We start from the raw sequence: 26,912 nt of genomic DNA, 5'->3' as shown, positions 1-26,912 counted from the left end.
CAACTTACAGACAGACAAGATCACAGAGAAATAACAAATTGTTTAATATTACGGTAATTAAAAAACTACATATTACAAACTATATTAAGTGCGATTATCTGTGTGCACATGTAATAAAAATACATGCCCTACGAAATAACTTCGAGAGTTCTTTGATAACTTCACATACTAACAGACATGTTTGGAAGTTGTATTCATTGTAGAATACCAGAACAACAAGTATTTTCAAAAGAACATAATGTAACCGCACAACAGTAAAATAATTGCTTTGAAATAATTTCTATTATACGATTGATCAACAAACCATGAAACCTTACTGGGGGATTTCTCGGTACTGGAAATCTATCATAATATAGCGAATGTGAAAATCAACTAGAATAATTTGTACCACTTGTATTCTACATAAAATACATATTTCCGGTAAATAACGGAATGAATCCGTTAACTCTTAAGGGGTAACGGCTATCTTAACGGTGCTCCATTATTCAGACATCCCCTATACCATGTAAGGGAACTTCCGAATTCTCTTTTTGATAACACATAGCTAGAGCAATTATCTCGGTCAAGTTCGTTAATGACGTCAATCCGTTAACGTCTTAACAAATAACAGTGGCCATCTAATCCCACACATGTAAGTTTCGTGTGTTCCTCTTTACTGTCTTTACAAGAGTTTATTAAAGTTATTAATGTTGATCTCTAAAAACTAAATAGCCTGTATTCGTATGCAACCAGCAATTCTCTGAAGTTGGCATGTACAGTATAACATGCAGGATATCTTCGTAAAGTATTTGAAATTATGAAAGTACTATAGATTTTAAATACTGATCGAATGTGAAATAATAATAATAATAAAAAAAACTTTAACTATTTTTAAAAGAACATACTTTCTTTAAAAATATATAATAAAACAAAATAAAAAATAAAAAAACATGCTTTCCTTAAAAATAAAATGGTACTAGCAAGTAAAACATAATTCTGTTTCTATTTAAATTAATTTAAAAATATATTCATCGATGACTGAAAATAACGGCATGGGCACTCTCATATGCAATCAATTTATAATTTAAGTATGTAAGATTTCTCCCCATGCTTTTCTTTTTCGTCAAATATATTTTTAAAGTAATTTTTCTTAATAGCAGACTTATTTTTTTTTATTTTTAAATACAAATTGTTTTATTTTAAAGAAATGCATGTCTTTTTTTAGAAAAAAATGTAAACATTTTATTTCATTAAAGTATAGTTTGTGTATTATTCTCTTCACTTCTGCAGAAGAGTACAGTATATACACTGATACAGTATAAACAAATGGAAGAAACTAGTAAGGTCCGTATACTTTCCTTAGTCCACTTCAAGCTGATGCCATATTATTCAGCATCATGTATTACAATATTTATTATAGGATATAACATATAAAAGCTATCAAAAGAAATAAAACTAACTACATTCTGTCATTTGTTGTATTACTTGTTGAGAGGGTATATTATTCATTGTAACATGCATTTTTATTAATAATACATGACACTATTTTATTATATTTTGATGTAAAAGTTGTGTTCTGTTTGTTCCCCAGCCTATGCTAATCATCCAGGAGGCAATCCCACCCACCCCAACGTCCCTTCTGAATTCGCTAGTGGTTTGAAGCACTTCAAACGTCTATAGAAACCCCGCAGAATTTTTCCAAGGAGGGGCAAAATGCCGTCACATGAGCGAAGTCTCGAATATGCACATTGTGATGTACATAATATTTCATGAAAGCAGTTATTATTGATGCACATTGCATAGCTTTATTAACTACAGTAAATATATTAAATACTGTAAGTAGTGAGTGAGTAAGGAAATTTAATATGTTTTGATATGTATTTCGAAGAACATGATCCGCCTTTCGAAAATACATGGAGGGACAATTGACCCTCCCTTCATGACTGTGTTATATAAGGACACACAACATGAAAACTTAAACATACATACAGTATCAGTGAAAGGTTACATGAACCAATTTTGATCCAAATTTTCAGAAGGGAAGCATGGTGACTTAGTGGTAGAGCTCTTACCTCTGATACGTGGGGTGACTGGTTCGGCTTAAACATACATACAGTATCAGTGAAAGGTTACATGAACCAATTTTGATCCAAATTTTCAGAAGGGAAGCATGGTGACTTAGTGGTAGAGCTCTTACCTCTGATACGTGGGGTGACTGGTTCGGCTTAAACATACATACAGTATCAGTGAAAGGTTACATGAACCAATTTTGATCCAAATTTTCAGAAGGGAAGCATGGTGACTTAGTGGTAGAGCTCTTACCTCTGATACGTGGGGTGACTGGTTCGGCTTAAACATACATACAGTATCAGTGAAAGGTTACATGAACCAATTTTGATCCAAATTTTCAGAAGGGAAGCATGGTGACTTAGTGGTAGAGCTCTTACCTCTGATACGTGGGGTGACTGGTTCGATCCCCCGCCACAACATCGTGTCTGTGGATTTTCTCGGATACTCCCGCTTCTTCCCACATTATCATGCCACTAATTTTTCATTATCATTTACTTGCCTTGATCATCACGTCCCTTAGCCTAAAGGACAGAATAGTGAGACATTAAACTAAGATTTCATTTCCTTTTCAAATTTTCAGAATATTGATCTCCTAGTGACGTAGAAATAGCCAAGGGTTTAATCTCATACGTAAAAAAAAAAAAAAAAAACTCGTGGCACAACCCGCAAGTTACAAGGAGAAAAAATTATATATTTAAATTAACGAACTTATTAATAAAATACATTTTAAAGAAAATAAATCAAAAACCCAATTGAATTGAGCAGCATTATTCACTGCTCTAACATATTAACGATTTTTGTTTTGAAAGAAAAGACAGATCGGTCTCCTTTCAACTTCTTTCTTGATTATACGTTCACTTTCATTCTGTAAGTTGTCAAGATCTTGCTCTTTTTTTTTTTCTCCCCTGCTTCTCGTACTAGAAAGAAAACTTGAACATTAGCGGTGAGAAATAATAGCGAAATATGTGCTCAAAGGAGCTGATATGCATCGAACTATTCTTTCAAGGACTATTCATGTCTTATTGCAAATGCATTAGAAGTACATAATATCCATGACTTTCTTAAAGATATTAAGAGAAGTCTTAGACATTCGTTTCATTCACAAGTCATAGGTTCTCAGCGATCCAGCACACGGCATCTAACTCAACCAATCACAAACGAGCCAGCCTTACTACTTGTGGACAAGTCCAAGGCAATCAATGAGCAGTGAAGAAAGTCAGAACAATAATATGTATTATTGCAACTTTTAAAATTAAGTACTCCGATATTGTAAAATAGAGCTACTCAAAACATTATATTTGTGGATAAAATGATGCACTTTGTAGTTTATTGCGCACCAGTGAGTGAAAATTGAAACTGAATATTGAACTGTTCCGTGACGCATCCCTGTTTTGTGTGAAATGGAATCTTCCACCACTCGATTTCAGCTGACTACCGTACTCGCATACGCCGGCTGTAGTACTAACATGACAAGGTGCTGGGACAAGTAGTGCGTTGCTGGTAGCGTATTGAGAAGGTGGTGTGAAAGACAGAGCTCCACAAATAGTGAAGGTTGCAGCGTTCGATATAATGTTTCTTCCTAACTGTACACAATGATTTAAATGAAAGAGTATATAAAACGTGATGATTGTGTGAGAGAGAATTTGCCGGCAAGGCGAGGAACGGATTGGGCTGGGACGTTTCGCCGCAAGTTGCAGTGAAAGCTGAACTGGCCTTGTGTTCCGTTTAACTGCGCCTGTTGGTGAATAATGCTCAAGTTTCTTACACACAAACTGAAGACGCAATCCCTGAATGAAGAGCAGCCGTTTCCATACAAGGTATGGTTTAATCAACCTTTTGTTTTCTACGATTTTTCACTTTTTTTTCACTGTTAACCTCCTTGAAGGTCAAAACAGGGCCAGTTAAGATGGCTGCCTTTTGAGCAAATTCAAGACAAAGAGCTGCACGATTTTTGGCCATTTTGTGAGTTTGTGGAAGTTTTGTGTGAGCGAAGTTAAGTCTTCTAGTTAATTTGAGTTCCGTGTTCTTTTTGTTGCCTACAATTTGGTGATTTTACGCTCTATACTTGTGCTATTTCAACTTAAACGTGTGCAGTTTGCCAATATGGCTGACTGATTTTTCTCTCTTGCCCACAGGCAGACGACGACCACGATTCTGGCACTGAATCAGACGACGAACACGGTGATACAGAAGATCAAGAGAGCAGTAAGTATTTTTTGCTCAATTTTGCTTTCTTTACTACAAGTTTTGGGCTTTGCCCCTACATGTTTTGTGATAGTGAGTGTGATATGCGAATATAAATTATATAGTGAATTATGATAATTACGAAGGTTTTCTTCTTCCTTTAAAAAATACATGTGTGTGTAAGTCAAACTAGTTAGGAATTTGTTGTTTTAGTTATTATTGAACATATTCTGGAATACGATATATGTATTTGAGTTTTTAAAACTACAATTATTCACTTATTGACTTAGTGCGAAAATGCAGTGATTATTGTCGATGACCAAAAAAAGTCATAAATAAGCTACAGGACATAGGTGTCTGTGTATATTATGCCAAATTTTGTACTTTTATTTATTTATTTTTACTTTGACAGTTTTCTATGCAAAATTTTACGTCCGTAAATTGAACTGCACTTAAGATCGTAGTGACGTTTGATATGACGTGAATATGGTCTAGGCTTAAACGGTGTTACATTTTCTAGAAATGTATGGATACGTTAAGAATTATAAAAGAAAATTCAGATTATATTTTGCGACTATTATTTTCAAAATGTAGGAAACCTTCAGTTTTTCTTGTCCAGTATGTATTCGCTGCTTCCGTTGTCGTTGGGCTAGAAAACAGCTGATCGGTTCGCACATTTGCGAAGCCTATACTGTCACGTTGCGGTTTCTTATATGTCCCTTGTACTTGGAATGTGCGGAGGTCGATGGCTTTCATGTATTAGGCTAAAGTAGTTCGTGCGAAGTTGTATCGAGAAAAATGGTGTTACCGGTGTGCCATTCTCAACTATTTTTTAGTTTTAGCCAGGACTAATGGTAGAAACTTTATAATTTTACTATGTTGCAGCTATTTTTTTTTTTTTTTCCTAGTGTCTATATTCCTTGCACACACAGCTCCGCGGATCAGTCACCTGGCTGGATTAAAATCATTTCAGTACCGAAAGTAACTTAATATTTGGTGAATATTTATCCCATTAATTTTTTAGATTGTCTTTTTGAGACGGGGCTCGAATTCTAGGCATAAATGGGGTGCTGAGATTGCAGAAAAGAATTACGTATAAATAATGGATTGGTTTGTAAAATTATTCCTGGCGTGTGTAACGTTACCTGAAGGTCTGATGCAGTACCTATTATTTGTTGTCGTGTACATTGTTCCCAATCTCAATAGAAGAGGTTGCCACCAGTTCAAATGTATTAAGGTTTCTAGTACTCTATAGTTTGGAGAGTGAGAAAGAGATGTGTAAGTACTTCGTATTTATTTTATCTATATATATAAAAACTCAGATGAATGTTTAGATATTCCGGTACTGTTATTAAATCTAGTATAAATATATGTGTAAGCCAGCCAGTTAAACTTAATAGCGTAGGGAGTTGTAGTTTTTACTTGTTAAAATATACTGATGCTCTGTTAAGAACTTAACCGGATATTAAACTACGATCTATCATGATAAAATTTGCTGACACAGTTTTATGATGAAATTATAGTTTCCTGTTGAAATGTTGAACAAAGTGCAAGGATGATTGTGTATATTAAGAAAATTTTACTTGAAAGTCTCTAAATAAATAAAACAAACTAATTGTGCATCGCTTTTAGATCCACTAGCACAGGCTTCCCTCAGTTTTGGTGTGTGTGTGTCCGTGATTCATAGTTATTGTGTGTTCTCAGAAGAGAGCACCGTAATTAGATGCTGTTGCCAATTTACTTTTGGTTTTTGGAACTGAAATTACGTTAATTTGTAACTGGTGTAATCCGTATAGGTGTATTATCTTACACTAGGGTACAAAGGAGTAATATTGGTGGATATTGAATATGTAATGTTTCTTGTTTCGTGATTTATTATACGCTTGGTACACATTTACGTTAAATATTAGGACATGTGTTCATAGAATATGAAGAGCTATACGGAGTCTGGCAGCATTTATTCTCGGGCTTTGGTAGGAAATTCGTTTGTCACGGATCGAGGACTATCTCGTTACATCTAGGTTGGTTTTGGTGGATGAAAGTTATTGTAAAATGTCTGATGCATAATAATGAAGACAGCAGTTGTGGCTAACGGAAGGAACGTCTTGGTGGCGTGAAGTAATTATTATCTGTCACTGGGAGTAAATACGTTGAAATCCGCAACGTTTATACTTCATATTTGCATGAGGACGTAACTTATGCGTGAATATATTTGCCGGTAAATGGCTAGTTTCGTTATTGTAAAAAAAAATTCTCCTTTTCTTTTCTAGACTAGGTTGTAAAGTCCGAATAACATTGAATTATTAACCATCTATCTATACAGCGTTGTATATAAATATGGGATCTAATTAGAAATAGAAAAATTAGGAAATGAAATCTTTCAGTTTTACGTCCCATGTATGCCGACTAGGCGAAAGGAGACTATGATTAGAAATGAATGAAATGGTGGAATGAAGAAAGTGGGAAGAAATGGGGAAAACCCCGAGAAAACCTACGCACACGGAAAATATTGTATTATTGCAGAATTGGTCTGTACGCAGAATTCCATCAAGCGGTCAAATATATTCAATTTCATATCTTCTCAGGACAAACGTGATTTTTGTAGGCATATCTTGATATAGTAGAAATTTATTTTCCCATGTCTTGCTCAAGGTGATATTTTAAAACTCGAATCCTTCCCTTGCTTACACTACTTGTGTGCATATGCTTATAGCGGACACGATAAACTAGAAGGTTAAGTTCCGAAGTCGATCATTCTATGAATTAGAGGTAACCAAATGTGTGTTTTTCGTTCCTGGGCAAAAGCAAACCATTATGAAATGATACACAATTATATGCACATTATTAGACTTAATGCTGTGAACGAATTTTGACTCAGTATTGTTCTTGGTATCATTAGTTTCACAAAGGGGACCTCGATATATAAACCGGTATAACGTACTGATAAAACGAACACAGTCTAAATAACAAAATAGTGCCTTGTTTCATTTTTGTATGTATGCGCAGATGCCGCATTGAATAGCCTCTTTCACGCTGGTCACGTCATGTAATTTTTCGTAGGGTTAGGAATATGTAATGTTATATAATGGGGAGAAAGAAGTGTGCAAAGGAGGGGATAACCGGTGAATTGCTTTGTGAGAGTACTGATGTATGCGAGAACTGAATTCTTTATACTTTCAAAGTTCTTTTGAATACTTCTTTAGATACTCTGTAGTTTCAGCTTGAATCATGGTGGAAGATACTCTTTTTCAGTTAAATTGCGTGAAAATTGAGTGGTGGACCTACAGGGTATTTGACCTATATGCACAGGGTATTAAACTGAACCGCGGGAACCTATAGTTCTGCATGAGCGGAAATAAGTAGCGGTTTTAAACTTTCGTTATTTCTTTTCTCCAGAAATAATGTCCATATTTTCTTAGTAAAAAGTAAATTGCTTTTAAAACTTCAGCCAGTGATTTCAAACTAGTTTCCTCGGATCATGGCCGAATAAATACACCCGGCGTGGCACGAAACAGCGTATCCAGGTGACGAAAGGTTAAAGGTTTCTGGAGAGAATTGGGCTCGAAATGGGATAATTTTGCTGGGTTGTTCCTTGAAATCATCAGTTTTAGCGTACAGTCTTTCGCGTTAAAAGAAAAATTATTTATATAATATTATCGATAAACTGATACATAATTTTGGTTTTATTGATATTAAAAACTTGAGTGCAGAAGTGTTCATTTTATCATAGTACGAATCTCTCCCCCACACAAAATGGGGTGCATAGTTATAGAGCGCTCACCTGTGGTACACGAAGTCCGTGGTTCGGTTCTAGACCATGCGAGCATGTAGAACAGCCATTCCATCCATTTTTCCATAATTCGTAACTTTAGTCATTCGACTCCAGTAGTGTAGAGGAAGTAACATGACGTTAAACTAAAGTAACATTATATACATATAATATAAATTACACATTCGTATATAGCATACGTATGGACGCTTCATTGGAAGTGTATGCATAAAAGAAGAAATTTATATAGTTCTTAGTTTATCAATACTTCCTGGTAAGTTGAATGTATGCAGAAGTAATTGAATTGCTTGAGTGCGAATACTTCTTAAGAAGCTTTCTGCTTCGTCTGTTATAATTTAATAAATGTAAGACCATTCTTTTCGTATTGCTCAACGCTGAAACAATGCTGTGCAATGGACAAAGAAAATCGATTACATCTTGCCACTGTATACAATGGACTAGTAGGTATTGACTGACTTTGACAGGGTAAAGTCTCACTTAGAAAACATGTTGTAGCTTGCTGGTTTTGAATGGCTGTTTAATTTCATGGATGGAATATGATTAATCAATACTGCCATTCGCTCCACCCCCACCCCCATTCTGAAGTTTTCAATATAATCAGCAGTATTGAGATATCTTGCTATAACTGTTATAAAAGGGTAGTGAAAATGTCCAAATGCGCGTTTCTTCAGAAATTTCGATCCCATTATATGTAATAATTAGGAGACTTGTGTTCGACTTTAATATTAAGATATATCTTCTCGTAAATTCAAATACGGCAGAGTTAAGTATGGTGAGTGTCATATATGGAATTCCAGGGGAGTTGGTTGGGCGGAGGCACGATGGTCGAGCGATCCTCTCTGATGCGATGAGTTCTTGGTTCTATTCCAGGCGTCGTGGGTTTTGCAGTTCTCCAGTTTCGTCCCTTATTCGCATACCTCTAATTCTTATGTAATTCTCAATTTCCTTAACCTTCACGGTAAAAGCGATTTTTTTTTTTTTTTTTTTTTTTTTTTTTAATTTCAGGGGAATTGGTGTCGATATTTTATCTGAATCAATGCAGCCATCAGTTTGAGAGCTGATTCGTATTGCATTTTTACAATTTATTAATCGTGGAACTGAAGTTACTGATAAATTAAGAAAAGATGCATAAATTACACAAATAACTAGGAAATGTGCTCTTAGTATGGTTAAAATACGATTTCCTGAGTATGAAACTGAAATTTTGAGTACTTTAACAATTGTTTGTTTCGCTTCTAGAAGAGAAATTTTCGAAAATTCGGCAGTGCATGTTGGTTAATTTTAAATGAGCTAATAGACCTATGCCAGATTTCACACCTCCAAGTTCAGCGAATCCTCACACTGACTTTTTTTCTAAACAAAGAAACTGGAATTAGGGTATTATAAAACATGCCACTTTAACCCTTTCTAACGGAACGTTCTTAAAAACAGAAAATTTTTCAGTTTCTTATAAGTGTATATGTCTAGTTCTATCGAATTTTCAGGAATACGTGATATACTCGATTCGTGAAGAAAGAAAAAGACTCCTTCTTTAACTTTCTCCTTAGGATATGTATTTTCAAAAATCCTTCCTTATCTATTTCTTTCTTTAAAAAAGAAAATACGTACAATACTATGGCCTGTGTTATGAGTCACTTTTACTGGTTTGTATAATATTGAATACGCATTAAACACTGGCCGCGTTATGCAGAGTCGTTTTGACGTATGACTGACGTCTTACTAAAGGCCTGACTACTACAGGAAACTTACGTTAGTCGAAGTCTTTAGTATGATACTAATCACCCTTCAAACGAGTCTGCGTAAGGCCCTGATTCTTCATATAAATGGGAAACTTAAAATGTGTGTAAAATATAACATTCTGGTATGCTGTGCATTATAGTGGAGAATTTCAGTGAAAGGTTTAAACTATACATTTATTTGCGTAATTGGGAGTTCATTTTTTGTCTTTCGAACAGCTGCAAGACGTACTGTTTAGCAGTAAACAAGGATGAGTAAAAGTACTTATCAAGATTATCGAATGTTGGACAATGATTAGCAGATTCATTTATTTGAGAAGCAAGTAGCTAGCAGACACACATCCACTAAATATGTTTTAAAGTTGGACATATTCCAGGAAAATTGGTAAATTGGTTTCGCAACAAGAAGTTTATTGGCTATAGTTAAGAAGGCTTTGTATCCATCGATTTTTAAAGCCAAAATTGTTGAAAAACATTTTGTCAAGATTTCAGTGTAATCTATAACTTAATCCCAGTGATTATATATATTATGGGGTGAAAAGGGGAAGCGCCTATCTCTTCCACCTCAGTGTTTTTTCTTCTATTTGCGATATTAATCTGTTAGGGGTTAGGAATACAATTTCTTCCCGTTCGATGCAATGGGTTTGTATACAAACCAAGCAGAGACAAACCAAAATAGGTATAACCTGATTAATAGGAACTTATCATTTGAAATGTGGGTAGGACTATTTTTGTTTCTATTTTTTTAGGCAGATCGCTATACACTCCGAATTTCATAGTTTGTACCAACAGCCATAGTAGTGAGAGTAAAACTACTCACTCTTTGAACTAAAATTTTGTTTTAATTTTGAGAGAGCAGCGAGATTATAACAGAACCCGGATCTTATCCCTCCAAGTTACGAGCGTAGCCAATAGACCAGCAAGGAAAGCTGTGAACGGAGAAATTTCGGAGGGACCAACGAGCGATATTCTACTTTATATTATATATATTAGGGAGGGGTGGGGGTGGGGCTCACTCAGGATTTGTCCTAATGTGTGCATATATAAGGCACATCCTAAAAATGACAGAAGCAAACGTATATTTGTCTTTAAGAGCTACATTTAATAAATTATTGAACTCAGCTCAAAGTTGATAAGGACGTTCTCTACTTTTCTTTCGAAGGCTGGTGCCATCATCAGATTACAACTCTAGTTGAACTCTCTAGCATCAGTTTGTGATAACTCGTGTGGTACGTCATGCTCAGTGGGATCAACTGGTTCTTAAAAAGCCAAGTGATTTTATATCATGCTTAGTACGATACATGTAAATTGAATACATTTATTTATGTGTGTATGTCAATTCATATACACATTAGAAGGCTCCTTCTTTTGACTTCCGAGATGTTTTGAGTCTCATCCACTCAAATGGTTTCATGTCAGATAAAATTAACCCAAGAGAGAAATTAGCTCAGTTGCATAACATTAAATTGTGTCCTAGCTATCTCAAATTTTGAATGTATTTACAGCATACAATGTAAGGCAAGAGGTACACTCATGTCCAAAATGATTGTCGCATATCTATAACTGTCTTCTTGTAAGAATATAATTTGATAATGATTTTGCAGTGTATTTTTAATACTAATACTATGTATATAATCGGGAAGTGTATATTTGTGGTAAATTTCATAGGAATAGAATTATAAATCCAAAAATTAGAATGAGTAAAACAAAATGTTGCTAAATGGACAAGAAAGTTTTATTTTAGTTTTATTGTTTTTATTTACTGCTCTTTTGACGTGAAATTTGCCACATACATGTCTTTGCTGATTATACACATACTAACATAATAAGAAATACCGGGAGAATTTATCAAATTCATACAACATATTTATAGACATGCGACAGTAATTTTGGACATGAGTGTACCTTGTAAGTTTGGAATGGCTAGGGGAAGTGACAATATAGCTAGAAGTAATGCGGGGGAAGGAAGTAGAGCAGGATATCTACTGATACTGGAAATACTTGAATTATTCTGGAATTTAATTTTGATAGTGGAAATATACTGTAATTTTGATCCACATACTGGAAAAATCATGAAACTGGTAATCTGCGTACAATACTTTCTTATAATTGTTTTAATAGTCTTAGAAACAATTTTGTATTCATTGAGATTGTATACCTTTTGTAATTAGACATGTAAAGCAATGGGTGAAGTGGAAGGCTGTGAGGGAAGTTGGGAGGCCCTTTAAAAAATGTTAAAAAGATCATTTGTATTTAAAAAATCAATGCTAACTAAATTTATTAAAAATTAAGTATTTTTTTGATGGCAAAACAATTACAAACCTAAAATCATTAAAAGTATGATTATTCCTAAAGAATTAAAAAGAAAATGTATTAAGTAGTGGAATTTGGCTGATAGTTATACTGAATATACCGGAATTTTGAAAATGAAACTCAGTAGACACCCTGTAGAACAAGGTCTTTGTTTTATACTATCATGATATTTATCTTTTGAAGACCACTATAATGAATTCAGGTTCACAATTTTTAATGTGGGAAGGGGACCATGTGACAATTTTTGGACAGTTTTTCACACCAAACACACATTTGACGTAAGTTCCAACTTACCTCTAATCATGTAAAAACTATTAGTCATAATATCTGTTTATTAACTTACAAAGTACCTTTGACTCATATATATTGTACACACATTCTAAACTTGAGATTTGTTGGGGCACCATTTAACGCTATACACTTGAACTAGTTTTTCTCATTGGCTACGTTGGTCTGGTATGGAGCTATTTTAGGGGATGAAACTCGAAGAAAGAAAGAAAAAAAAAAAAAAAAACCTACTACAAATTAATAAGGCTTGATCAAGTGATCAAGTATTCATTCATTCCCAATATTCTATATCTAGTAACAGATGTGTAATATCAGTATGACACTCGTCTGTCATAAGCGAATTGAACTCTACTATTACAGCATCTCATAGATGAAATCTGCCAACAAAGATGCAACAAATCATACGTATATATATTGTTAGTAATATATTACACCAATAACTTGACTGTTTTGATGTAAGACTTGTATTCACAAGGAACGGATATGAACGTGTCATCCGGACATCCGAATCAAACCTAGTCCATTCGATAAACATAAGATATGTTCATGCAAAAAAAAAAAGTTCCATGAACAACGGAGTCATCCCTAGGGCCCATTAACCCTGTTAGTATAAAGAAAATCGTAGACTCACAATAAAATAGCTAGCTTTTGTTTTTTATTCATTCCAAGTCCGGCAGATCATGGTTATGGTATTACTCAAATACTTTGTCCCGTGGATCTCATTTGCGTCGTTTCTTGTTACGCGACTTTGTTCACTACTAAGGATGTTCGTGATGCGTCCTTAGTTTGCAACACTGAATAACATATTTGATGTAAGTTTTCGTTTATCATGTAGATTTGAAATATACAGTAACCTGACGTAGAGTCGTTAAAAAAAAAAAAAAAAAGATTGGTGACACTTAACTTGGTAGTATCAGAGTACATCAGCAAATGTCACCCTGCCGATGTTTGCATTATGCAATATTCCAGTGGTTGTCTAATTATTTAAAAGTTAGCAAGGTGCATCAAGATATATAAACATAATTATATATTATAGAAGATATATAATTTTTAGTTCACCCTGTATAATATGAACAGATACTTGCAGAGGTATTGTATATGGTATATGCAGAGTCTGTACTTGGAGAAACTAGCATCCACGAAAGCCACACGTGGAGATAGCAGAGGCTGAATTATCTCCATTCTGTCGATTCACTTCCGAATTGATATATGTGGATCTATTTCCTCTGGTTAACAGTGATATTTTCACTGTATGCATAATTGCATTGTCTTGAAAAAAGAAAAGGAATCTAAAAGTTAAATCAATCTGCATCTTCTGTGGCCATGTGAGATCTTTAGTTCAAGATAAAGTACTAAAGATCTTTAGAAAAAGTTTAATTTCTTGAGTGTGATTGAATTACTGTGAATGTTCCTTTTTTTTTTTTTTTTTTTTAAGTAGTTCTATTTTCTGATGCTAGGTATCATTTAATGTACGTATCATCGTCAATATGAAGATTCTGAAAAGTTTTCTTTGAAAGCTATGTTCATTAGTCAAATTCTATACCACTGAATTAAGATTCCTGTCCAGTTTCGAGCTGAAGAAATCTTCGCACGGGTCTGGAAGTGAGTGCTAATGTCAATTGTTTAGATCGTAAATTTCCCAGGATCTTGCATTGGGTCCATAGGTCTTACAGGAGGAATAACATCCATAGTAAATTCATTTATTTTATTTTATTTTTTTTATTATAATTTTTTTTTTTTTTTTTTAACTTTGCCAGTCACCAGTTTTCCAAAGGCCACGTTTTGACAACTGTATTTGAAATGCCAAAGTGTCAGCAGCGAAGCGTGTAGGACAAGAACGAATAGCTCGAAAGTGCAATCTGAATACTATACTGAACCCGGTGCTCGTATTCACTCACTTTGTAGCCTCGGTACCCGAAGGTTCAATGCCGCATTCACACAAGCTCTCCACTGACCCATGTCCTTAACGAAGTGGATCCGGGTTTTATTTTGTATTCCTGATTCTGCGAGATATATCGTTGTATTGTTCTTTCATCAGCCTCTAGTTCTTCCTAATACTAATATTCTTCCGACTGGGTCCATTTTGGCTACAGGACCTGCCCACCCGAGTCTCGTAGATTTAATAATGTTAGATAAACTGTGTAAATTGTTCAGCTTCTCGTTACGAATTTTCCACTATTCCGCCATTCCCGTCCCATTTGGGTGCGAGTATTCGCCTCAGTACCGAAACATGCTTTGAGAGTTGAGTAGCCAGGTTTTTTTTGAACAAGGGTGTACTTTGCTGAACACCTATAGTATGTTAAAACTTCTCAAGACAGTCGTTGTTGGATCAAAAATGATTTGGCGGCTGGAATATATATATAACCTACTCACTCCCCTCCAGTAGCGAATGAACAAGGCCGCACAGGGTACAATATACTGCTGCAATGACTAGCCTCCAGCCTGCAGAAGAGGACATTGATCTAAATAATAGCGTAAGTAAACACCTGATTAGATGCAGTCATAGTGAAGGAAGTATCCTGTGCTTCAATTGTTAAATTGAAGAGGAAGGAAAATACCAATTGGAGAAATCAGTAGTGGAAAGTGAACCAAAAATGTCTTTTGAACTAGATCAACTCAAAAATGATTTATTTTTTCCTTTTTCATAGTTTCAACTTCTTGTGCAAATAGAATAAAAATCTTATGTTGTTCCTTATCTTTGTAAAGAAAAATGACTTTGAACAGTTTAACAGTTTGTCTTTCGAGCGACCAAGTGCTGTAGTTGAAAGGATGAGCTTCAGGTCAGTGGATACACGGCACATAATCAGGCGTTGGGCGGAACTTTTCTCCTCTTTTACCTGGAAGTCGTCGTGTACACATCATGAATAGCTTGTCTCTTTCCACTACAGTTTAAATAGGTATCATACAACGTATCTGCGATAAGCCAAGTTTTGAAGTGTAAAATGCTTGCCTAACTTGAGAAACATTCTGATTAGTAGGAAAGACTATTTTTGCTGTTGAGAACACGGAACACACCTGATAAGCCAGTGGTTCTCAAACTTGTTACCGCGACCTACATTAAATATTAAAATGTATTTTGTGGCCCACCTACTTTTATTCAAGTACACATTGTCATTCTAAGAAATAGTGGTATTTCAAACCAATTAAATTTTGTAAACCATATTTCTAATTTTTCCATAGAAATGTTACACTATTCTCAATGCAAAGCCCTACCCCATGGCAGATTTTGACTCACCCGTTCTCTTTCCATGTTTCTGCATGAAAATACAATTTTCACAATTCAAAGGAAAAACTTCTCGCGACTCGCCAAAGAAACGTCCCACGACCCACCAATGGATCGCGACCCACACTTTGAGAAACACTTATAAGCCATTTGTGTGTATTTAGGTAGCTCGGTACGCAGGATTGCAAAGTGAATGAAACATTTTATTTAAATACGTAACGTTCCACGATTATATCGTTTAGGTTAAGGGACCAATGATTGAAACAGGTGAATGATGGAAGAATGAGTGGAATAAATGGGAGGAGATGGGAGTACCCCGAGAAAACCCACGAGCACGATATTCACGATATTGTCAACCACAAACTTGGCTGGTGATGGAATCAGGGACTCCAAGCACCAAAGGTAAGCTTTCTGCGATTGAGCGATCGTCGTCCCGTTTTGAAAAAGGAAGACGAATGAATAATGAAAATGGATTATGGTAGAATCGGTGGAAACAAAAGGTAGAAATCGTGAAAACTAAAATCTGTAAAGTGGGGACAGTTGTCCACCAGGGAACTCTCGTGCTCAGCGAACGAACCAGGATCGCCCAGCATCAGAAGTGAGCGCTGCCCTTGAAGTTCGTATACTCTTATACTTCGCATATAAGAGTATTTTTAATATCGTTCAAAAATTGAATAATTGAAAATAGTACTGATTGCTAAGAGCCGAGACTATATTTATGCGTGTACACTTTGTTAGCTTCTTACAAAAAAAGTTGTAACGTGACAAGTGTGGGTAAACGAAGTTTTTTGCAGCGTAGCCTGGATCTGTTACTTACGTTTACCATATTTTAGAATGTAGATATAGGATGAATTTCTCAGCTTGTTGAGTGTTATTCTTCTACACCCTTCCAACTTGACTAATGGTAAGTCTCCATTATCTCATCTTTTGCTGCTGACCCCAGGTGGATCATCTGGAAACTAACAACCCGAGACCTTTGCATGGGACCTGCGAGCTACATTGAAGTCTGTGCTCAGGATCATGTGCTACGAGATTTGCGGGACAATGCCCAAATCTACTTTCGTTTCTGCCAACTAAATAAAATGAGACATGTTCGCGATATCTTTTAAATATAGATTTTTCTTACTTCCCCAGGTACCCAGTGATTAAACATATCACGATTATTTTCCTGAGGCTAAAGATGAACGATACGAGTTACTAAATAGGTTTGGTGGAATTTGAGAATCGAGAGAACCTAAGGCATGATTTTTTTCCTGGGTGGGTGTGGGTAGGCTGGGTGTGGAACTAGGAACTCTTCCAATAGAAGTGAGCCTTCTACATTGAATTACCTTGCCTTTCTGACTGTATCTGGTAACTTCCTTAAATAGATATAGACTTTAATGCATAATGGTAGTACTGGTGGTTTTGTACAGTATTTCAAAACTAGTTGACTACTCAATACAGTTAAATCTTAAGTATGTACACTTTGTTCCACTTTTTTGACTTCCATACTATGCTGTGTATAGGTATGAGAAATCTTTCATAAACTACTGTCCGTTCGTGTGTTAAAAGGTGTTAAAACTTGATATCGTAAAATAATGTTCTCATATGGATTCAGCTTCTTGATGTTTAACCTCTACCCTAATCTATTGCAACCAAAACGTAAAAATTTGCCTACCTGATCCCGACGTTCAAACCAATAGTGGTGGAAAATTACTGCCACTTCTGGTTTAAATATAGAATCCCATGCCATAGGTCAAGTGCAGAGAGATGGCGAGACATATCCCAGAAGTGTTAAACCTTCATCCTTATCCATATACTAGCTAAAATGCCCGTTCTTCGCTCGGGGAGACGAGATACGGAAAATATTTAAACCCTCTTCCCCTTTAGAATGCGTACAAGGATGAGTCGTAAATCTGCAATATTTCTACGACCATCAATATTTCTACATTTCTACGACCATCAACACTTCAGGCAAGTTGGTATTGATGTGGAATCTTGGAACTGGCAGGAAGGTGGCTGCATACAGTCTAATACGAGGGATTGTACTTTGAATTTTAATCTTTCATTGTATTGAAATAAGTACAGGTACGTCTGCTCCCCTAGCAGAACATGCCGCGATCTGCGATGTGATCGCAGAAAATTTGCCGCGCAGAAAACTGCCAGAGGAAATAAAATAGCCAACAGAAAAGTATAAAAACGTGCTTGCTATGTATAGATGTCTTAAATGCACGGACGACTCGCATTTAAACTGTTTTTCACGTCGTGTAAAGCTATTTTTAGCAATCACAAGTGTTTCTTCTGCTGGAACTGATCATCATGATTTTTTAAATTTGGAATTCCTGCAGAAAATTTTTGATTTACAAAAGCTCATCTCAGAAAGACAAAGTTCTGTCATCGGGCGTCTGCTGATGTCTCTCTGTGGTCTGATACACACGAATAATCCCGAATGGCTGCAGAAGGTTTCCATATTGTATGTACGGTCTTACCTGTCGTATGCGATCCATAACTCTTGTTTATACTCCACTCTATCTGAAGCAAGGCAGTTAAAAACATTATCTGAAACCATAGTACTACTCACAAAGGAAATTTAAGAGAAAGAGTGAGAACGTAGCACGGCAAGGACTATGAGAAAGGGAATATAGAAGGAAAAGCAGTGGAATAAGACTCCTCCCAAACACACACAACGTTCAGATATATTCCCGAAATTCGTAACCGAGCAAGTATTCGGTTTAGTAAGCAGAAAGAAACTTTCAACTCAATTGAACAGCTTTTATGACTGGTTAACGAAGAAAATAAGTGACAAAGCTGTCTGTACGGTACTAGAATAAACTTCATAAATTGACTTTACACTTGATAACTGGGACTTTGCTCTGACGTCATTCTAGTGTCAACAACTTGTGGACTGTTCGGTGGAAAATTCTGCGTGTTACATACACAGGATTCATAATTACATTTGTGCTGATCGTTTTTGCCGAAAAGAATGTGTATCAGTACACTTTTACTGATTCACGTTTTTAAGTTTCTATGTATGAAAAAGACGGAAGTAATTTTCGACAATTCTACAAGAAAATAAAGGATTGGAACAAAAAAAAAAGTCACATCTAAGAGTGAAGATATTTGCAGATGGCTCAAAAAAAAAAAAAAAATAAAAATAAAAATAAAAAAAAAAAAATGGAAAAGTAAACTGCGTGTGGCCAACGCATAAGATTTTCAGTTAATATATTTATGCGTCTTTCGACGTAAATTGGAGAGATGGACATTGACAAAAACATTCACCACCGGTAGACTGCACAACAGAGCATGAAGAGATGTATGCAGGGGATTACCTGCAAAGATAGGAAAAGGATCACATGGATTAGAAAGATAGTTACAAATGTTAGCGTGGCGTCCAAGGCTCAAGTGGTAATAGACCGAACATATTAAATGACAAAAGTCGGTCGATAAAAGAAACAGCTTTTCATCCATTCTCATAATTGAGTGGTCTGGTCGAAGGCAGATTATATCCTCTTTACGTTAACCTAGTTAGGTGGGGCCTTTAAGCAAATAAAGCATAGGTAGAGTGGCAAATTGCTTTGTCTTACGGTTTGAAAAAAAAGCCTTTCCAAACAAGTTAAGAGCTGAAGAAGAAGAATTGGTTAAAAATTCTGGGTACTGCGTATGAAAGAACTAATTATGTCTTCATAACACATCGTATATACATCAATTAATATTCCTCCGGTATGAAGTAGTACTGACTTCGTGCAGTTTCAAGGACCCAGTCTCTTTCAATCCAATTTCAAACTTCGCTTGAGGGGGGGGGGGGAGAGCACTATCGACATAACTTTTGTAGTAGTATATTAGTAGACAATCGATTAAAGTATATGTATTTCTCGCTTTTGGGGGGAAGCAATTGTCCTCTCCTAAAATGACGCGGCCCCTGCTTCAATCTTTGTTATATATATATATAAAAAAAAAATGAAGTCACGTGCATGTGAAGCTTACGGCCTTCGATCTGATTTATATATAGGAAATGAATGTAAATTTGAGATAAGTGACATTAGTGCTTACTGTGTGACCTTGACCTTTGACCTCGCGAGAGTATTATGGACTGAGTTGCTGTTTTTGTAATAGGAAATGGCAGTCAAATAAGTTGCACTGTAATAAATCTCTTCATTACTTCTGTGATATTTGCGGTAGCATTTCATGTTCGGGTATTGCAACTATCCTCTCGAAAGTTTGTATATTTTTTTTTTACATAAAATGGTTCTAGGTAGTAAATGTGTCCTCAGTCATACAGTTTGATGCTTCCCGGTATCCCAATTATTAGCTCCCGGCGTAAGCGTACTGATACTGAATGGTGTTTACTGATACTTGAAATACTGAAAATTTGTATCGGTGCTGGAAATGCCGAAAATGTACAGGAAAAGTGCAAAAATTCCCTTGGAGACCCTTCAGGATGTCAGTTTCATCATCTGAATGTAGGTGGCGTTAGGGCTAACTGGCCAGTTACTGAAAAATTAACTAGTTGGAGGAAGAAAATGGATAGTATTCATATAATAATATATAAGACGTTAATTAATTTTCACTAACACATAAATAAAAAAAAAATGGACGTGGATTACGAGAAGCATTCTGGAAGAAATAAAGTCCAGAAAATTCTTGCTCTATTTTCTCGGTTCTGATCCAGTAGCATTCTTTCTTTTACAGTATATGACTGGTTTTTCAACAGTTTAAGCCTGTTAAATGTCAGTTGTATGTGGCACTTTTTTTAAAAAATTGTTGTAGTATGCTGAAATTCTTCTAGAAGGATACTGGAAATATCAAAGTCTATTCCAATGGACACCTTATAGTTTAACTCCAGGTGTTGAGTTCGGTTCACCACAGCCTTTACTATTATAATGCTTTTGTTAGTTTAATTTTCAGTTAGAAATTGTAATTTCACGCATTTGCATCTAGAGCTTTGATTTTTCTTTTTAAATTACACATACGTAAAGCCAACGACAATATAATAGTTCCACATATTTACTCAAACTTGTTACAGTTTTATAGTAAAATTAATTTACAATATTTGGAAATAACTATCGATCGCCAGCTGCTTATACAACCAGTATCTCTGTGAAATTTGACTGGTTGCAGGAAATTAGGCATTTTCTTGAACACAAGGAGCATTTGTCTTCCATAATTCAATTAAAAATATTGGATAAATACTAAAGAGTAAAAGCTAATTATGTAAAAAGAACTTTACTATCCACATTTAAAAAAAAAATGTGCTGAAGTGGAAATATTTTTATTGGGTAATTATTACGTTATTAATATACGTTATAAGTTCAAAAGTAGCACAATGAAGAAAGAAAAAAAAATTTTTGTACCATAACAATATCGGATCTAGGCCCTTCAATTTTCGAGTGAAAAATAATTTAAGCTATCATTTATATATTTTTGAATGTTTATTGTTGACTCTTGATATGCCTGTCATAGTCTGGGTTCTGGGGTTGCCCTCAGTTTTTACGTTGTAGATCCGCTACTGACCATGCAAATATTGACAGGGAGACACTCTTTGACATGGCATACTCTGTGATATCACAAGGTTAACAGTGTTGCCAACCGAACATGGTATTTGATCAAATAAAACTATGACAGGTTATTATACATTTCAAATCGACGTACCACACTTATTATGCAGCGTTGCAAATTAAGGACACTACAGCATCACATACATCCAAATTTTGGTGGCCTGTACAGCAGTAAAAACAAATCAGGCAGGCTGGGAAATATACATCCAAGGTACATTAGTGTCGAATAGTATGATAATCATATGACATTTCGAATGAACACGAACAGTTACAATGGATTGAAAATTTGACTTGTTTTTCAAAAGCCTTGATTTTGAGAAACTGATTAGATAAGTAACTCATCTATTACGCAGGTGCTTTTAATACAATAATGTGAAGATCACTGTGTCGTTTACAGCAATTTGATACCTGAAACCCTTCCCGAGATGGTGTAAAATTGTTTGCAGCACTGCTTAAAATATAATTCCGAGAACTTATTGTGATTACATCTACCAAAACGTACTGTTGTAATGTTATATAAGCAAACTAAACCAAAAATTGTTTTAAGAAGTTCTCACATACTCCATTTTAAGTAATACATAATATTTTACCATTTTTATCGTATCTCCCAAATGATGTGATGTATCAAATTGCTGTAAACGGAATCATGATCTTTATGTATATTATAAAACATGTATGCAATTCGATGCGATAATTATTCAAACATATTCTCGAAGTAAAATTCTTTGAAATAAGTCAAATGTTCAGTTTCTTGTAATTTTGTTTGTATTTGTTCAAAATAAGTCATGTGATGACTGTAGTATTCGACATTAAGATATTTTAGTGTACAATACCCTGTTCGTCTCACTTCGTTATTACTCTTTTAGAATCCTCCAAATGTTCGGTCGTTATTTCATGTTCATGATACTGTAATGTCCTTAGTATGGCATTGTATGTTTTCGTTTTACATGTAGTTTTGAAATACGTAATAACCTAACAAGTGCCACTTGAAGAAACGTAACTTTGGGTTGTCTTGGCAACACTTTTTGTGGTAAAACAGAATATGCCAAACATCCCCCTGGTTCAAAACTTACAAGGGTGTATCAAGATAAATGGCCCACCCTGTATATCCGCATATACTTAATTAGGTTCTGGCCAACAGAGTAGTTTCTAAAATTAACCCGTCTTCAAAAAATATAGTTTCCCAGAAGTATCATCCAAATTTATTTTTGTTATGATAGTTGAGGGTCATTGGTGGAATAATATGAAGAATTGGGACTTAAGACTTAAAGCATTGGGCGCTCCTCGTAAAGCTGAGCTAAATAAAATAAATTGGACTAAGATTGAAAGAATTGGGCACGTCGTAAGGTTGCGGGCTAAATAAAGTAAAGAATTGGTACTAAGACTGAAAGTATTGGGCACTCTTCCTAAGGTTGAGGACGAAATGAAACGAAGAAATTGGGCAAGATTGAAAGAATTGGGCTCTCTTCTTTAGGTTAAGGGTTGGCAAGAAGTTTCGTGATTATTAGGAAAGTGATTTGTTCGCTCGCGCCTAATGAATTTCTTTATTTTGTCCTACCAAACAAAACAATCTCTTTTTTTAGTGCATTTTTCCAAACTTATGTTAATAATGCAATAATGTCGAACTACCCGAGCGCTAGTAAATAAGTTTGATTTTATTTTTTATTTTTTTGAAAATGCATTGTTCGATGAATTTTAAAACTATTCGTCCTTTGCTAGCATCTAATTACATTTCTGCGAATATTTATTTGGTTCGAGATTGAATAGAGATTTTTTAAAAAAATAAAATGTGCAATTACGTTTACAGCTAGGTAAGATGATTAGGAAATCGTTCTAATGGTTGAAGAAAATTAGCTTTGGTTGATATCTTTGATGGGATGAAGGTTGAAAGCTCTTGGCGATGACAGTCCTTTCAGTCTTAGTTCTCTTCAGACCTCTGAATGATAAAATTTCTCATGCAAATATCCATAAGGGGAAAATCTCCCCAATTCTCTTGTGTGTGAAGAGCTCATGTCTACCGCATTCAATTTCTCAACAGAGGGGGAGAGATACGAATGTCTACAAGGAACGATTTTTCCTTTGGCTCTTCGTAGAGAGACTCTGTGCCTAAACAGAATACCATCCATACCATCAAACATTTCTTCCTTCTTTTATCCTGTTTTCTTCCATATTTGGAGAAATTCTTGGTGGATAGAAGGCAGAGAAATTTTGTTAAAGTGGCTACGGATTTTTCTTCCTTCTCTCAGTATTCTTCTATTTTACTTTTTGTATACATAGGTGAGTTTATATATGGAGAGATGATGCTCTCAAAATTGTAGTGGAGTGCAGGATATCAGGAGGCAATCTAAAGAATCTGTTTTTGAAACAAATACGAATTCTTCGTATCAGTAATAATTTGGCAGTGTTTCCAACACTTTGAGTTTGACGTCCTCAATGTTCCACGAATTTTTGACGGCGCCCGGGATCAGAACATAAGCATACCTAAGGTAGACGTTTATATACGTATATACGAAGGGGTGCTGAAAAGTTGGAGTTCGCCCAGAAAGAGTGCAGTCGCTAGGAGGGGTACTACTAGAAAGGAGTAGAGTAACAAGAGGGCTGAAATTACTCAATATATTCATTTCCCCTTGAAAGTGGTGCACTCGGCATGCGATGTTAGTTTTTTTTTTTTTTTTTTAATAACCTTTGCAAATGAAATTCCTTTGGTTTGGTATGGAAGATGGTCTCCGCAGCATATTGAATGCCAGGAATGCCCTCAAAATGATGTCCCTTTTGCTGTTTCTTCAAATGTGAGATCAAACAATAATCAGAAGTAGTCAGGCGAAGGTACTAAATGTAGCAGACGGAACGTGGGACGAGCTGGATATTTATCTGGCAGTCCCTTTGGACAGTTTTCTGCTGCGTTTCGTTTTGCAGCTGGTCCAAGATATTAGCATAATACTCACAGCTGGCAGTCCACCAACAGAATCCCGCCTTTGGCCCAGAAAATTGAAACCATGACCTTTGCTGATTTCTGGGTGCGGAACTTCTTTAGCCGCAGAGATCCGGAGTGGCGCCACTGTTGACTGGTCTTTGGTCACAGGATCGTAGATCTGGAACCAGGTTTCATTTTCAGTCACAAATCCGTCTAAAGAATTCGGAGCACTAGTCTCAAAACGGGCCAAAACTGTGTTGGATGGTTTACCTCGTTCATTCTGATAATTATTCAGACATTCCAGCATCCATTTAGTGAAAGCTTGCACATGCCCAGTATACTCCATTCTGATGGGAGCTAATGTAGTTCGGATATCACGTTTAAGCTGTATGTCCGCGTTTAATATAGCCTCACTGCTGAAAGGAACACTACACTCAAACCAAAATCCAGTATACTACTGATAATGAACCCAACACGTTGCCGTGAGGGTTTTTCGATATTCATTCACTTGCCCTCAAGGATCACGAAATCATATGTTAAGTGGTCGGTTCAGTTGGAGGGCCCATTACAGGGCCAATCTTAACGGTGAAATGGGCTATCTTGAAACGAGCTATTCAGGTTTTGATGGTGCTGTAGAAAGGACACTACTCACTCAGTAGTTGTGACATTTCAGTACAGTCACTTGCAGACTTCTGGAGGAACAAACCCTTGGAAAAAATTAGAAGAAACCTATTTTTGCACGATGACGTACTAAGAAGCTTTCATAAGAATCTACACTTAAATTTCTATGTAGACGGAAGAGTAAAAGGCAATGCAAAAACTGTCCAGCACATCCTCTTAGTGGTAAGTAGTTCCGACTGACAGATCAAAGTTTAGGCCAAACTAGTGAAGCAGGAACTTAACCCTAAGGAAAGAGTCCTAAAAGTTTGACACGGAATGGGGTAAGAAGAAAGGTGGTTGCAGTTACTATAATATGATGTCCTTATTACACAATCACGTAAGTTTAGACACACGAAATTTAGTATTTCGACTTTCAAATGAAAGACCTGTTTCAGCGTTTATTTGACCTAGAAGGGAAGAAACTGTGGGAAGAAAAGTAGGGCTTCAATCTCGGAGTCTATTACCCGTACTCCATTCCATCAATTCATCCATAATTAGTCATATCTTCCTAATTTTAAGGTATAATTCTACGGAAACAACTAACAGGAACTCTGTCGGACCTTCGTAAAACTCTGGTAGTAATTGCCTTTAATGAGTGAAATTCAAATAGTAATTATATTTAGAGAGTAAAAATTATGCCAACAATTTAGACAAAATGAACTACTTTTGCCTCTTAAGATATGCACAATGCACCTAATGACCTAATGCACAATCTAGACAAATAATTGCTAACTGGATTTCTGAAGACCAGAAACAAGGCTGAATTAACGTTCGGAGAGCCAAGTTAATAATTGAATTCAAACTGATCATATTATAAGAGGATGTGATGATAACGTATATCGACAACCAATAAGTTTTCCCATATTTATTGCCAGTTTCGAAGAACGTTAATCTAACGCTGAATGCTGTATGAAATTGATCCAGACGGGATGCATTAATTGTTGACACTAACGATTACATCATGCAGGATATTATTTATTGAATCATGAAGTAGAATTCTATTTTTAACGCATTAACGAAGTCTTTTTCATACAAGGGATCCCTGGTTCGACCCACATGAATGTGCGATGAAAAAAGTTTGTCTGGGTTTTCTCGATTTCCCTTTACTAATTATTCCCAATCCATTAATAACTTTTCTAATCGTTCCCATTAATATATATATATATATATATATATATATATATATATATATATATATATATATATATATATATATATATATATATATATATATATATATATATATATATATACAGGGTGTTTCAGATAAAACGTCCAGTGCTTATAAATCCGAAACGGCTGAGAATAATAAGATGAAACAAAAACTGAGATAGGAAAATGTCATAGGGCGCATCACATGGTGTTGTTGTGGTGACCCCCAGGGCCCTCTTTCAAGGGGGCCCAGGGGTCAACTTCAAATTTTCAAATAGGAACATGTATTGAATCATACCTCATTGAATAGTACTTGAAAAACGAAACAACTTTGGTAGGAAACAATTTTCGATTTGGGCCACCGTTTTTAAATGGCCGCAAAAAGTGGGTCCTATATCAGATAAAACGTCCAGTGCTTATAAATCCGAAATGACTGAGAATAAAAAGATGAAACAAAAACTGAGATAGGAAAATGTCATAGGGTGCATCACATGGTGTTGTCGTGGTGACGAAGGGGGCCCAGGGGCCAACTTAAAATTTTCAAATGGGAACGTGTATTGAATCATACCTCATTCAATAGTCCTTGAAATACAAAACAACTTTAGTAGGAAACAATTTTCGATTTGGGGCACCGTTTTCAAAATGGCCGCAAAAAGTCCTGTATCAGTTTGAAGTTGGCACCTGGGTCCCCTTCACGGAGTTTCCTGAGGGTCACCACAACAACACCACTTGATATGCTTTATCATCGTTTCTATCTCAGTTTTTGTTTCATCTCTCTATTCTCAGCCGTTTCTGATTTAGGCGTATAAGCACTGGACGTTTTATCAGATACCGGACCCACTTTTTGCGGCCATTTAAAAACGGTGGCCCAAATCGAAAATTGTTTCCTACAAAAGTTGTTTCGTTTTTCAAGTACTATTGAATGAGGTATGATTCAATACGTGTTCCCATTTGAAAATTTGAAGTTGGCCCCTGGGCCCCCTTGAAGGAGGGCCCTGGGGGTCTCCACGACAACACCATGTGATGCGCCCTATGACATTTTCCTATCTCAGTTTTTGTTTCATCTTTT

General features: G+C 35.7%; 1 protein-coding gene across 2 annotated transcripts in view; it reads left to right on the top strand.

Annotated features, from left to right (window-relative positions):
• The first annotated feature begins 3,492 nt into the window (after positions 1-3,492).
• Reph (Regulator of eph expression) overlaps positions 3,493-26,912 on the top strand; it is a 158,813-nt gene continuing 135,393 nt past the window's right edge. Inside the window, exons 1-2 of one of the 2 annotated variants that reach the window (XM_081758753.1) lie at positions 3,493-3,866; positions 4,185-4,254. In XM_081758753.1, coding sequence (XP_081614879.1) covers positions 3,798-3,866; positions 4,185-4,254 — 139 coding nt within the window. In that variant the 5' untranslated portion in view covers positions 3,493-3,797. The remainder of the gene's footprint in view (positions 3,867-4,184; positions 4,255-26,912) is intronic. The other variant, XM_081758754.1, reaches the window with a different exon arrangement.

This window comes from Thermobia domestica, chromosome 5 (genome assembly GCF_964235325.1).
Source record: "Thermobia domestica chromosome 5, izTheDome1.hap1.1, whole genome shotgun sequence".
Lineage (NCBI taxonomy): Eukaryota > Metazoa > Arthropoda > Insecta > Zygentoma > Lepismatidae > Thermobia > Thermobia domestica.
This window is presented reverse-complemented; position numbering and strand designations above follow the sequence as displayed.